At 41.2% G+C, this 13,955-nt stretch overlaps 1 protein-coding gene across 6 annotated transcripts in view; it reads left to right on the top strand.

The window, feature by feature from the left end:
- Window positions 1–13,955, top strand: part of LOC132099188 (NACHT, LRR and PYD domains-containing protein 12-like) — a 237,314-nt gene that overhangs the window by 28,584 nt on the left and 194,775 nt on the right. For 4 of the 6 annotated variants that reach the window (XM_059505634.1, XM_059505633.1, XM_059505636.1 and 1 more), the window contains exons 5-7: window positions 2,613–2,786; window positions 2,889–3,062; window positions 3,174–3,347. In XM_059505634.1, coding sequence (XP_059361617.1) covers window positions 2,613–2,786; window positions 2,889–3,062; window positions 3,174–3,347 — 522 coding nt within the window. The remainder of the gene's footprint in view (window positions 1–2,612; window positions 2,787–2,888; window positions 3,063–3,173; window positions 3,348–13,955) is intronic. The other 2 variants (XM_059505637.1, XM_059505638.1) reach the window with 2 other exon arrangements.

Here is a 13,955-nt window from a genome sequence, read left to right as displayed (position 1 = left end):
CGTGCGTGAGGGGCTGTCGCACTGTTTTGTGTTTATTTTATTATTAAAGTTTTGATTTTGATTGTCTGCCGGTTCCCGCCTCCTTCTTCCTGTGATTATGGAGTTTTTAATCTATTACAATGGTGCTGAAATCTGGGAGAAGGAGGGACGTGCTGCTGAAGATCCCTCGCCGCTGTGGTGAATCCGCGGTACCATCGAGCAGGGCGAGGGAGTGTGCTGCCATGGAGGCGGTGAGGCGGTGGACTGGAGTGAGTTGCCGGGGATGGACGAGCTCGCTGCCGGCCGCCCGCGATGTGGAGGGGCGGCTGCCTTCCACGAGGGAGATGGCGCCATTCGCCAGGGAGCCAGAGCGTTCTGCCATCCGCTTGAATGGGGAGGAGCAGGGAACAGGGGACTCCTGCCAGCTGGCCAAAACCGGAGGAGCCGTCGGCGTCGACCAGGCGGCCGTGGAGTGTCGTGCCGTCCGCCGAAGGCTGTCCAGTGCCACCACCAGGCACCGCGGAGGAGATCACCCAGCTGGTGGAGGGCCGATTGGCAGCGTGTCTGGGAACCGGAACAATATTTTTTCTCTCTCTCCCCTTTCTCGTCTCTGTCGCACCGCATCCTTCCATCTCTTTTTCTCTCGCCTCGTCTGTCCTACCCCCAGGTTCCCACAGGTCACTGTGAGCGGTCCCCCCCTGTTTTGTGTTTATTTTATTATTACATTTTTGGTTTTTATTGTCCGCCGGTTCTTGCCTCCTTCTTCCCGTGATTATGGAGTTTTTAATCTATTACAGACGCATTTGTAAATGAAGATCAACGATGAGACAGCACACCTTGTTTGTTATCTTTATTTTATAAATGCACAAAGTAAATCCTTTACAGATTAGATTGATGTATTGCTCTTATCTGTACGATCAAAACTGAAAGTCTAAAATAAGTTATTTTCTGGGTTCTCAGGAGAAAATGCTAATCGACTTCAAACAACAAGACAACCTTTTAGCCTGCATCCCGACAACGGCGTCCTGAACGCCCTTCAACCTCCACATGTCAGTGTTTATGAATAGATTAAATGAAACGGAACAAATTGAATCTTGACAATCGATGTATCATTATAAAGATCTAAGCCTCAAGCATCGATGACAGATCGCTGTTTTTCAATGGAAAGTTTATAAAGCTTATATTTGCTACATTTGTGTAAGCAGTACACATAAAAACATGAACATTAGAAACGCAGTACATACCAGATGCGTCATAATAACGAGTTATAAACACATCCACAGCTGTAAATCCCAGTTTAGTTAGAAAGGTAAGGGTCCACTGAAGAACATCTTATGAAGCACGTTTAGTCCAACGTAGCAATGACGTAATATGGATCATAATTCCTTTGTTTACGTTTCAGTTCTTCAGTGGCAGAACTGTTTGCGTCCGTTATGGAATAACTCACGGTCAGAAACTGCGTCTTGGTAGTAAAAAAACGGCATGGTTTTGCAGCGTACAGTGTCACAAACAGAATGAGACGATCCACCGGAAATAAAGAATGAATGAAAGATAGTCGAAATATAGTATATTTGAATTTTGGCGCTCTCTCCTGACGGCTTTTGTGACGCGCTCTGACGAACTGTCAGCTGATGGAGGCGGAACTTTATAGCGATCACCTTTTTATATATGTGAGAGTGTGTTTTATGTTGAATGTGAATGTATCTGCATGATTACCATCTGTTTGAGTGCAAATCAGCTCAGATCAGCTCGCTATTACTGTATGATCTTGACTATCAAAGTGAACGCGTATAGTGGATTATTTACTTTATGGTGCATTTGTGTTATTACCGTCTGTATAAGTAGCCATCAGCACATCAGCACTTATTTGCTAAGTTTCTGTCTAGTGTTTTATAATGGTAAAAAACTATGCAGTGGTATGTTTACTGACTAAATTGTTTGTAGAAGCCTTCAATACTATTGGGAAATATAGATTTTTTTATATTTGGGGGGTGGGGGTGTAGACATAGTCTCATAAAAGTATTTGCAGGAGTCTCATTTTTCATGATATCTTATCCAGATTTGACATAGAAACTCATAAGACATGTGGCTTTCAACACATTACTTTTCTAGATTGCTCCAGGACTCATTTCATGTATTTTTATATCATGTTATCAATACACCAAAATTATGTTTGTAACACACTGAAGTAGGAAACTGTTACAATTATAAGTTAGGTGAAGCACTTTCAGCTGTGAGTCCCATAATGGGGGGTGCTGGCTAACAGGTTAAAGCATTTAATGTTTTTTTCAGATTTTCCAAGATCGAGTCTAAAGTGAAATTTATGGTCAATAAGTTGCTAATAAAGCATTATCTAATTCTTTACATATGAGCTAATTAAACCGGAACACTTTATTACAGTGCCGAATGATGAACTCACTATTTCTATATAGTCTATAAATGTTATTACTACAATTTATAAACTACCAATGGACTACAATAGTTTTAAAATGAGTTATGTAATATTATGATTGTATAAGTATTATAAAGTGTTACCAATTACACTGTATTTAACACAATCGTACTGCAGATTATAAACGACATAACCTCATAAATTCACAATAAAATCGCTGTTTGTTTTGTTCTTTACACAGATTATGTGGGTGTTATCTCACTGCTCGGTCCTGTGAGAGTTTGTCTTCAGCTTTACAATCCTCAAATTCCTATCTAAATGTGCTGGACCTGAGCAACAATGACCTGCAGGATTCAGGAGTGAGGCTGCTTTCTAAAGGACTGAAGAGTCCAAACTCTAAGCTTGAGATATTGAGGTTTGAGCTTCAAATATTTGATTAATTCTGTTACAGGTTAATTATAAAAAAAACACTGTTAAGATTTATTCTGTATGCAGTTACTGTGTTCTTCTTGTTCAGACTTTCCATCTGTAATCTCACTGCTCAATCTTGTAAGAGTTTGTCATCAGTTTTACAATCATCAAACACCTGTTTGAGAGAGCTGGACCTGAGTAACAATGACCTGCAGGATTCAGGAGTGAGGCTGCTTTCTGATGGATTGAAGAATCCAAACACTAAGCTGGAGATACTGAGGTTTAAGTTTGAAATGTTTGATTAATTATTTTACATTGTTTGCAAATTAATTACTAAAAAAATCACACTGTTAGGATCTATTCTTTATATTCTTTATCTCTTCTTGTTCAGATTTACCATCTGTAACCTCACTGCTCAGTCTTGTGAGAATTTGTCATCAGTTTTACAATCATCAAACTCTGTCCTGAGAGAGCTGGATCTGAGTAACAATGACCTGCAGGATTCAGGAGTGAAGCTTCTTTCTGATGGACTTAAGAGTTCAAACTCTAAGCTGCAGATACTGAGGTAATGGTTTTTCATAAAATAGTTAACAAAATGTTGCCACAGTAAATGGCTGTAGAATTTTGTCAAATGTTACATCTGCTCTCAATTGGAATTCCAAAACTAGAGACAAAAACAGCATTTGCAGGCATTTTGTCATATTTATACAGATGTCTGTAGTAGGTATGGTCTGGTATGAGATTCTGATGGTATGATAACCTTAGATAAAAATATTACGGTATCGCAATTACACCTCTAAAATATGTTATTTTTAAAAGTCTGGGTACAACCACTTTTTTTCCCCACGGAACACAATACATTTTATTTTTAAGAAAGGGTTAAATAATTAAATTAAATGATTTAATTATTCTTAATTAAATTAAGTGCAGTCACTTAACCCTCTGGAGTCAATTAACGCGTATACGTGTTATGAGTCGTTTTCTCCTGATAACCCAAAAAAGAACTTAAATTACACTTTCAGTTTTAATCGTACAGATAAGAGCAATACATCAATCGAATCTGTAAAGGGTCTACTTTTTTGTATACAGACATAATAACAACAAAACGTTGTGCACTTATAAAATAAAGATAACAAACAAGGTGTGCTGTCTGCAGCCTTTGTCTGCGTTTATCTTCATTTACAAATGCATCATTAACCCCTTTGCGTTCAAGGATCCGCGACGGCCCCAGATTATTAATGTTTCACTTTCACAGCATGTTAAACATCACTCTCTTACTTGATCTGGACAAACTTTGCATCAATTAAAAGTTTAAAGACTCTAGCTTCGATTTTTGACCAATGTTTTGATAAAACATTGTTGCAGTGACAGTTATTTAGTAATTTATGTCAGGAGTGCAAAATAATAAATCTGTATTATGCCACATTTTGAACAGAAATTCACCACTCATTCATATTCAGTCACGTCAGCAGCGGTTTATTTGTGTTCACGGACTCACTGAACAGCGTCAATAAGGATTTATAGACCAAAGATGCATATCTGTGGGGATATATGGATATATTTACTGATGTTTACTTCATATTTCTTCAGACAGAATCATAATTTCTTTTAATTTTCCCCTGATTTACGCGATCTGATGATAAATAGCCTCTCCCAGTGATCTGTGTGAGTCTGCAGTCCTGTGTGCTCATGCTGGTGTGTCAGACAGACTCTGATTGGTCCTTCGCCTTGTCAATCTTTAGAGTGTCATAACCGGACACCGTCACATCATGTCACATGGTTTGTGTACACTTTGTGGTTGTTATGTGCCCATAACAACACTGATACACCTCTGTACACACAAAATATTCAAATAATCAACCTGCGATTACGGTAGTAAAGCTTGGTATTACATTTTCTTGAGATCTGAGGCATTTTTTTAAAAAATATCAAAACTTGTGCAGCAATGTAAACGACCAAATTCCACCCGTGATCGCAAAAGGATGTTATTACAAACACTCAAGCGGGGTTTAAAGTGAGTTTTGAGTAAAAGTGTACTAATAATTTCATAAATTGTCTAATGTAGCTTGATGGTAACGTTAGCTCTAATGCTACTAATAGCAGGTGCATTTCTTTTTTATAATGCATTTTTGTCACAATAATTAATGTAAGATCGTAAGAAAATGTTGTTGTATTTTTATAGTAAGACTTTTGATATATAAGGGGTAAATGCATACTGAGACTGAAGTGAGATTGCAGCTTCATGGCTTTGTAAAGCTTTAAGTACCACAACAAAGGCTAATAAAGGTGAAATAAAAACAAAATAATAATGATAAAAGAATAATGCAGATAAGGTGTCATACCTGGCGGAGGTGTGAAAGACTCGTTTTGTGAGAACAATAGAATCATGAATGGGGGAGTATTCAGAGCCAAAAACACAGACAGAGCACACAGGAGTGTTTACATGTGAGATCTTACAGAGATGAAAAGTGCCATAAATCAATCAGATAAGGCTACTCTAAAAACACACATGATATGGCCTTAGAAAATATTTCATAAAATTCACAATTTTACAGACTAGAAATTATCTGCTGCTCTGTCTTTCACGTAAACCTGGCTGAATGATGCCATTCCGGACAGTGTACTCCATCTGCCCAGCTTTCAGCTGTTTAGAGCAGATCGTGACACAGAATCGATGGGGAAATCGCACGGCGGCGGGACATGCTTTTACATCAGTGAAAGGTGGAGAATGGATTAACTGTGTTAAAGAAGTGCTGTCCTGATCTAGAAGCGCTCTTTATTAACTGCAAGCTGTTCTATTCGCCTCAGGAGATTCATTTGTATATTCATGTGAGTGTTAACATTTCTCCGCAAGCGTAGGTGAGCTCAGCTTTACAGAAATTCACTGATCAGGTCACAGAGACAGAACAACAACACTCGGACTCGGTTTTAATCATTCTCTGGGACTTTAATTAAGCAAATATTTCCCATGAACTACCAAAATACTTACAGCACATCACATGTCCCACCAGAGACAGTAATATAATAGATCACTGTTACACAGCAATAAAAGATGCTTATCACTCTGTCTCACGGGCAGCTTTGGGTCTGTCTGATCACTCCCTGGTTCATCTTATACCAATTTACAGGTAAAAACTTAAATCTTCTAAACGTGTAGTAAAGACTGTAAAGAGATGGACCAACGAAACAGAGGGTGCTTTAAAAGCATGTTTCGACCTCACTGATTGGAGTGTTTTTGAAGCTGCTACCACCAATCTGGACAAAGAAACTGTAACATCCTATATTAGTTTCTGTGAGGATATATGCATTCATAACAGGACTTATTTAACATTCAACAATGATAAGCCATGGTTTACAATAAAACTTAGACATCTTTGTCAGGCCAAAGAGGATGCCTACAGAAATGGGGACAGAGTTTTGTACAATCAGGCCAGGAACAAACTGAACAAAGAGATTAGAGCTAAAAAGTTGGAAGACCAGTTTACTTCCAATGACTCCATCATCATCCCGTTCCAAATAAACCCAAGATAACAGGACTTAATGGCCAGGAACACATTGAATAAGGAGATTAGAGTGGCTAAAAGGACCTACGCTAAAACGTTGGAAGATCAGTTCATTTCCAATGACTCACCTTCAGTATGGAAAGGTCTGAAAGCCATCACAAGCTACAAGACACCAATCCTCTTGTGCTGAAGTGAATCAACAACTTGCTGAAGACCTGAATTAATTTTATTGTAGATTTGAAACCCCCCACACCCATTCTGACCAACTCTCCCCGTCCCCCCCCTCCTGCATTTTCACCATCCTGGTGCCCCTCAGGGATGTGTTCTCTCCCCACTGCTCTTCTCCCTGTACACTAACGACTGCACCTCTAAAGACCTCTCTGTCAAGCTCCTGAAGTTTGCAGACGACACTATAGTCATTGGTCTCATCCCTGACGGTGACAAGTCTGCTTACAGACAAGATATTAATCAGCTGGCTGTCTGGTGCAGTCTTAACAACCTGGAGCTGAACACACTCAAAACAGTGAAGATGATAGTCTACTTCAGGAGAAACCCCCTGCACTCCCCCCACTCACCATCATAGACAGCACTGTGGCTGCAGTGGAGTCATTCAGATTCCTGGGAACCACCATCTCTTAGGACCTGAAGTGGGACAATCACATTGATTCTATTGGCCCAACAAAGGTTATACTTTCTTCGCCAGGTGAGGAAGTTTAACCTGCCACAGGAGCTGCTGAAACAGTTCTACCCAGCCATCATTGAGTCTGTCCTGTGCACTTCAATCACTGGTTTGGTTCAGCTGTTCAAACTGTTCAAACAATTTACTTATTTTTTATCTATTTTTTTTAATATTGTCTATTTATATCTACATATGTTTTTTTGTCTGTATGTTGTCTCTGTGTACTGAAAGCTTATGTCACTAAAACAAATTCCTTGTATGCGCAAGCATACTTTGCAATAAAGCTATTTCTGATTCTGATTATTTTTCTCACCGGACCACTTAGACACATAATGATAATTTTCATCATGCAGACACAGTAAATGTGACAAAATGGCATGTCTTTGTATAAGGGATCCTGTAGATGAGGAGGCTGCATTAATTCACAGGGAGGTACAATGACACGAAAACCCTAATTTTCAAAGCAAGAAATTGCAGTTCTTTGGAGAAGGTGGAAAATGATAAAATCCAGCAATTCTCAAAGCTGTAACACAGCATTATACGTAGAATGCGTACAAAAAGGAAAACTGGGCAGAAATCACTCAAAAAATAAATGTTGCTGGCTAATGGTATAAAGCCCAGAAGAAGTCAGGAATAAGTGGAGGAACACAAATTTGACAAAACAGAGGGCTGCAGCATGTAAGAGGGAAGCAGACAAGATTGGTTGGGGTTATCATTTCAGTTCCTCCTCTCACCTAAGAGGAAGAGAAAGTTTTGGCCATCTTTGGGCCTGAAGCATTGGACGTGATCTTTGGAGGTATATATGCATATGCATCAACCAGGCCACATCAGGCCCTCTCCAGTCTGGCCCTTTAGCATCAGTCCCCCTCCACAATACCAGCCATTAATCTCCTGCTAAAGGAGAAACGGGACGTTGTGGCAGCATGAGAAGCTGCTTAAGTCGCAGAAGGAAATATCTTAACTCAAGGAAATCAGGATAGAACTAAAAGCCCTGAGGGAGCAGCAAGACCAACATCATCAGGTGGTTATGGCTTACAGGAGGGATAAATTGGAACTACTGTGTGACAGGTCAGCAAGCCCTCTCTAACCATGTTTTTGCCTACTGACAATAAGTGCAAACTGCATCATTCTTAACCCAACATGGAATGTCAAACCATGTACCTGTGGCTGACAGCTGACATAATCCTCTACTTCATCTATCTTTAGTTTTTATTTTTTGGCTAAATTGTTGGCCACCATGCCTCCCAAAATCCAACCCCTCGTCCTTGTCATAGGAGGTGGAAACAGACTTTATCCGAAATGGGGCTCTGGTGAAGCTGTGTGGTGCATGACATTCAACTTGGTTTATCAGTTATAAAGAAGTTAAAAGCCTTGATCAGTTGAATTTAGATACAAAATTAAATATTAAAAAATAGTTTACTTGGTTATAAAATAGAATATGTATTTTAAGTGTTTTTTTTCTTATACACTCATAGTTTAACGCGGAGAAGAGCATATTTTTGTAACTTGACTCAAAGTAATATATTAATGCAAGATTAAAATGTAGGCAATAGCCAAGTGAAGTTGAAGCATGTTTACCATGGCATTTCATACCTTATTAAATATATAATCAGACTTAGTCACATTATTTAGATATGTATGGAAAGGAATTTAAACTTTTATTTTATTGTGGTGAGCCACCATGACATACACTAAACCCATCAGGTAACTGAAGTTGGCTATATACAGATTTTCTAATTTCACAACATTATATAAGTGACAATATAAGCCAAAAATGACACAAAACACCCATTCAAGTACAAATTTTTAAGAGATGAACCAGCACTATGAAATAACAGCATGACACCAGCCTATACTATAACACATCACTATTTTGGCATTTAAAATTATTACGGTCTAAGGTGTTTCTATCATCTCTCTGGTGCACCAATAGCAGGTGTACTAATGACTCATCTTATAAAACAGTATGTATGTGTGTGTTTCAAGTGCTCAACAATGGCAGATTTACAAAGAATCCTACAGCTTGAGCACAGCGACACAGAAGTCAGGCAGTGTATATAAATGCCTACATAAGGAAACATTTTGGCCCCCTTGACTCACTATCTGATGATGCCATCTTAAGAAAATTCCAGCTTCCAAGGGTCAAGATCCTTGAACTACAGGTTGTGAAACCACATCTTCAAAGTTTGGGTTTCATTCTAACTACAAATTTAATTTTCTGAAGTTTAAGGGCAAAAAGTAGGTCAAAAACCAACTGACAGTAGGTTGGAGGAGAAGGCAGCTTCCAATTAATCAGTGTAAGTATTCTAGCCAACAGTGTGCAAAGTGCAATAGTATCCCTCTCTAAAGATGTGAGTTTAACATTCTCCAGAAGGACCCCAAATAAAGCAGTCAATGGGTTGGGATCTATTACTTTAGTAAGAATTTCTGAAATACAACTAAAAATTCCCCCCCAAAACCTTAATAACTTAGGACATGACAAGAAAGAATGAAACGTAGAGGCTGGCTCTGCAACAAAACGTGGGCCGGTGGGGTCTAAATCAGGAAATATCTTGCCAAATTGCACCCTAGACCAATGAATATGATGCACTTTAATGCACCTTAAATTGAATAAGCCTGTGTCTAGAGCTAACTGAAGAAGAATGTATCCTTGTTAAGACAGTGTGCCAGGTTTTGTCTTCTAACAAAACTCTCAAGTCCTGCTCCGAAAGAGACTTTAATGTCCAGCTAGACGGGGTTTGATTGTCATTTATTGTGCTGTAAATCCTTGAAATGGCACCCCTTATACATTTATGCTGGTCTAAAAATACACTACAAGACACCTCTAGGAGGGACAGAGGGGAACTCAGGAAAATGTTTTCTAAAAATAAATAAAATTTATTTTTAAGTTGGTCATATAAAGCTTTAAGAATGCCTACAAAGCTCGCTCACTACCGACTTTCGGAAAAATCGGACCATACCACCATTTTCCTCACATCAGAATATAAACAAAGGCTAGTTCATGATCCCCCGGTGCAGAGGGTGCTGACGCTATGGTCCGCCCACTCAGAAGCCATGCTACAGGTGGTTGTTGATGACATAGACTGGGACATGTTTCGGGCAAGTTCATCTGACATCAGTGAGTTCACGGATGTAGCATTAAGCTTTGTAAACACACTAGCCGAACAAGCTATGGATACAATAACTATAAGGACCTTCTCTAATCAGAAAACGTGGGTGGACAGAACAAACCGTGCAGCAGTAAACAAACGCACTGCTGCTTAAAACGCCAGTTTTCTGTCGGGAAACATGAGCGAGTACTGTGACGAGTGGGGCGGGGCCGAGGGATGTGGGAACGAGCGAGGCCGGTGGAGTGATTGGGAAATGAGCGACACCTGCGACCCACCACCGGTCTCGAGTACCACAGAGGAGATGGAAGGATATAAATCTGGAGCGACGACAGTGAAGGACGAGAGAGGACCAGGCCTGGGCTTTTAGTTGTGTTTGCTTTTTATTTGTGCGCATCAGTCGTCCGTGAGGGGCTGATGCGCTGTTTTGTGTTTATTTTTTTAATTAAAGTTTCATGTGATTGTTCGCCGGTTCCCGCCTCCTTCTTCCCGATGATTAGGAAGTTTTTATTACTACAGTGGTGCCGAAGCCCGGGAGAAGGAGGGACGCGCTGCTGAAGATCCCTCGCCCCTGTGGTGAATCCGCGGTGCCATCGAGCAGGCGAGGAGTGTGCCGCCATGGACGCTCGAGGCGGTGGGCTGGAGCCAGTTGCCGGGGACGGGCGAGCTCGCTGCCGGCCGCCCCTGATGTGGAGGGACAGCTGCCATCCCTGAGGGAGCGGAGGAGTCGGCGCCGTTCGCTAGGGGACCGGAGTCTGCTGCCTCCGTGAAAGTATCCGGAGGAGCAGGGAACGGGGGACTCCTGCCAGCTGCCCAAAATCGGAGGAGCCGTCCACCGGGCAGCAGAGGGGTTTCGTGCCGTCCGCCGAGGGCCGTCTAGTGCCACCTCCAGGCACCACGGAGGAGATCGCCCAGCTGGTGGAGGGCCGAGCAGCAGTGCATCTGTGAACCGGAATTTTTTTTTTTTTCTCACTCCCCTCTCTCGTCTCTGACGCTCCTCCTTCCATCTCCTTTTCTCTCGCCTCGTTTGTCCTACCCCCAGGTTTCCGCAGGTCCCCGTGAGCGGTCCCCCCCGGAGGGAGGGAGGGGGGGGTAGAGCACAGTCTCGGGAGCACCCCCCGGCCTGCGAGGGGCGATGGGGACATGTGACGAGTGGGGCGGGGCCGAGGGATGTGGGAACGAGCGAGGCCAGTGGAGTGATTGGGAAATGAGCAACACCTGCGACCCACCACCGGTCTCGAGTCCCACAGAGAGGAGATGGAAGGATATAAAACTGGAGTTTTCTTCCTGATAATTAGGAAGTTTTTATTATTACAAGTACAAAGCGTCGTGCTATGTTCTCCGACACGCAGTAAGAGCCGTCAAACACAGATACAGGGAACGCATAGAATCACATTTCCAGCTAAATGACTCCCCAAAGCATGTGGCAAGGACTAAGGGCCATCTGTGCCTTTGGAAACAAATCCTCTGCAGAGGTGAGAGTAGATCTGTCGCTGGCTGACGAGCTAAACACTTTTTACGGCCGCTTTAAAAGCAATCTAAGCAGCGTGAGTCTGCCGATCAGCACGTCAGGAAGCAGCAGCAAGAGCAGCGATCATCATAAGATCACTGTGTCGGAGGATGAGGTTCGGAGGGCACTAAAGCGAATAAATGTCAGGAAAGCAGCCAGACATGATGGGATTTCTGGCCGTGTTCTGCGGTCCTGCGCTGATCAGCTCGCTGCTTTGTTTACATCAATCTGAACGTCATCTGCTACTCCATCCCGGATACTTTAGATCCTCTTCAGTTTGCCTATCGCCCAAACAGATCCACTGATGATGCCATCTCTCACATCCTGCACTCTTCTCTCACACACATTGACAGCAATAACAGGAACTATGTAAGGCTGCTATTTATCAACTATAGCTCAGCTTTTATTACTATAGCGCCCATAAAGCTAGCTTCTAAACTCATGGAACTCGGCCTGAATTCTTCACTCTGCAACTGGATTCTTGATTTCCTCACTGGAATACCTCAAGTGGTGAAACTAGGCCAGTACACTTCCAATTCCATTACCCTGAACATAGGAGCTGTTATGACCCCCACTATGGGGGGCGCCATTATTTTATATGGACAGTACATTCTGCATTGATGGTTGCACTCGGTGAGCTACTGGTGCCTTTTACCGCAACACAACGAAAAGAAAATAAACAAGAATATAAAATACTGGTATGATACCACATTGTGTGGCTTTGGGTTGAATTTTCAGTCGGAGGGGAACAAAAGAAGCAATATAGGACTTACCTAGCGATAACAAGAGGAAAAAAGAATGGGAAGATGCATGTGGACAAATAAAACGTCCTAAAGACACGCTTTTTTTCTCCACTAAAGTCCTGATGTCTTTGAATTTTTAACTAGACCTCAGCTACTGAAACAGCTTACAAACAGATGAGATAAGAAACGCTATGCCATCCTCTTAGGATGTAAACATGCCAACTTTAATCGTGATGCTGGCCGCTAGAGGAGTTTCTTAGCATGGATTTCCCTCGAGATCCGGGCCGTTTAGACTCCTTGTGGGGAAAAATCCCCAACACGCCACCACTTATATCCATCACCACCTGTAAGCTCTTTCAGTAGCTGTAGTCATTAAATCAGTATTTTACTTTCAGAATTGTCTATTCCGACTTGTATTGCGGTAAAAACGGCAACAGATAGCGGCAGTGGCTCACTAAGTGCAACCATTTAACGTCATCAGAATAACAGTGCCCCCCATAGTCCAAAATATGTATAAAACTATGTGAATTTTTTAAATAACATACATCTTTCTTGGGTTTTCAGTTACATATTTCAATAAGAGACATAATTTATGGTATATTAAGCTATGCATGTCTTAATTCCCGGGGATCCCTTTAAACATCTATTTAAAAAAAATTTATGCAGGTATAAACAACATGTAAACACTGAAAAAGGTTTTGCCACAAACTCAACTGACATGCAAGCAATTGCACAAAATTATACAGTACACATATAAATAATAATCAACATAAACAATATCCCTTTAAAGTAGCAGTCAGTCAAGTTTATTATTCAGTAAACTGTTTTCCACTTTAATAAAAAAAATATTTTTCCATTAATTTAGTTTCAACTCCTTTTTAATAGTATATACATTTTCACATCAATTTATTCACAGTTTAACAAAAAATACATGTTTAGGGCGCTATGAAATGCTTTATTTTTTTCTCCATACTATTTATATTTTTATTGTTAGTAAATTCTGTGTTTTAGCATGTCTAAACATTTGAATGCATAACACAACTTAATTTATTGATTTTATTTCTTAACACTTAATTCACTAGTGTTAACTATTAAGGAGGATTTGTTAACTAGTTAGTATTTAATACTATTTTATGATTGTGTATATGTGACGACTGGGTGAGATCAAATAGACGTGATAAAGAGTCGGGTTTGACATTTTTGGAACCCGGGCGGTACCATAGAGTAAAAACAAAACGACCGAAAAAAAAGTGCCCATTCTTATGATCGGTCCAAACAATGAAAGGTACCCCTGAGCCTTCCAACCAGTGATGCCACTCCTCTAAAGCTAATTTGACGGCCAACAATTCTCCGTTATCAATGTCTTAATTGCATTCAGCAGGAGATAAACGATGGGAGAAAAACGCGCATGAATGTACCTTATCGTCCGAGGCAGCACGTTGGGACAGCACTGCCCCCACCTCTGATGCGTGGACCTCAGCCACGAACTGCCGTGTGGGGTCAGGGGCCACAAGGATGGGAGCCGAAACAAAGCGGCTCTTCAGGTTAGTGAACGCAGTCTCGGCTGCGTCCAACCACCTGAACGGAGTACTGGGGGAGGTCAAGGGCGTCAGAGGTGAGGCTAGTTGGCT

The sequence above is a fragment of the Carassius carassius genome, chromosome 22 (genome assembly GCF_963082965.1).
Source record: "Carassius carassius chromosome 22, fCarCar2.1, whole genome shotgun sequence".
Lineage (NCBI taxonomy): Eukaryota > Metazoa > Chordata > Actinopteri > Cypriniformes > Cyprinidae > Carassius > Carassius carassius.
This window is presented reverse-complemented; position numbering and strand designations above follow the sequence as displayed.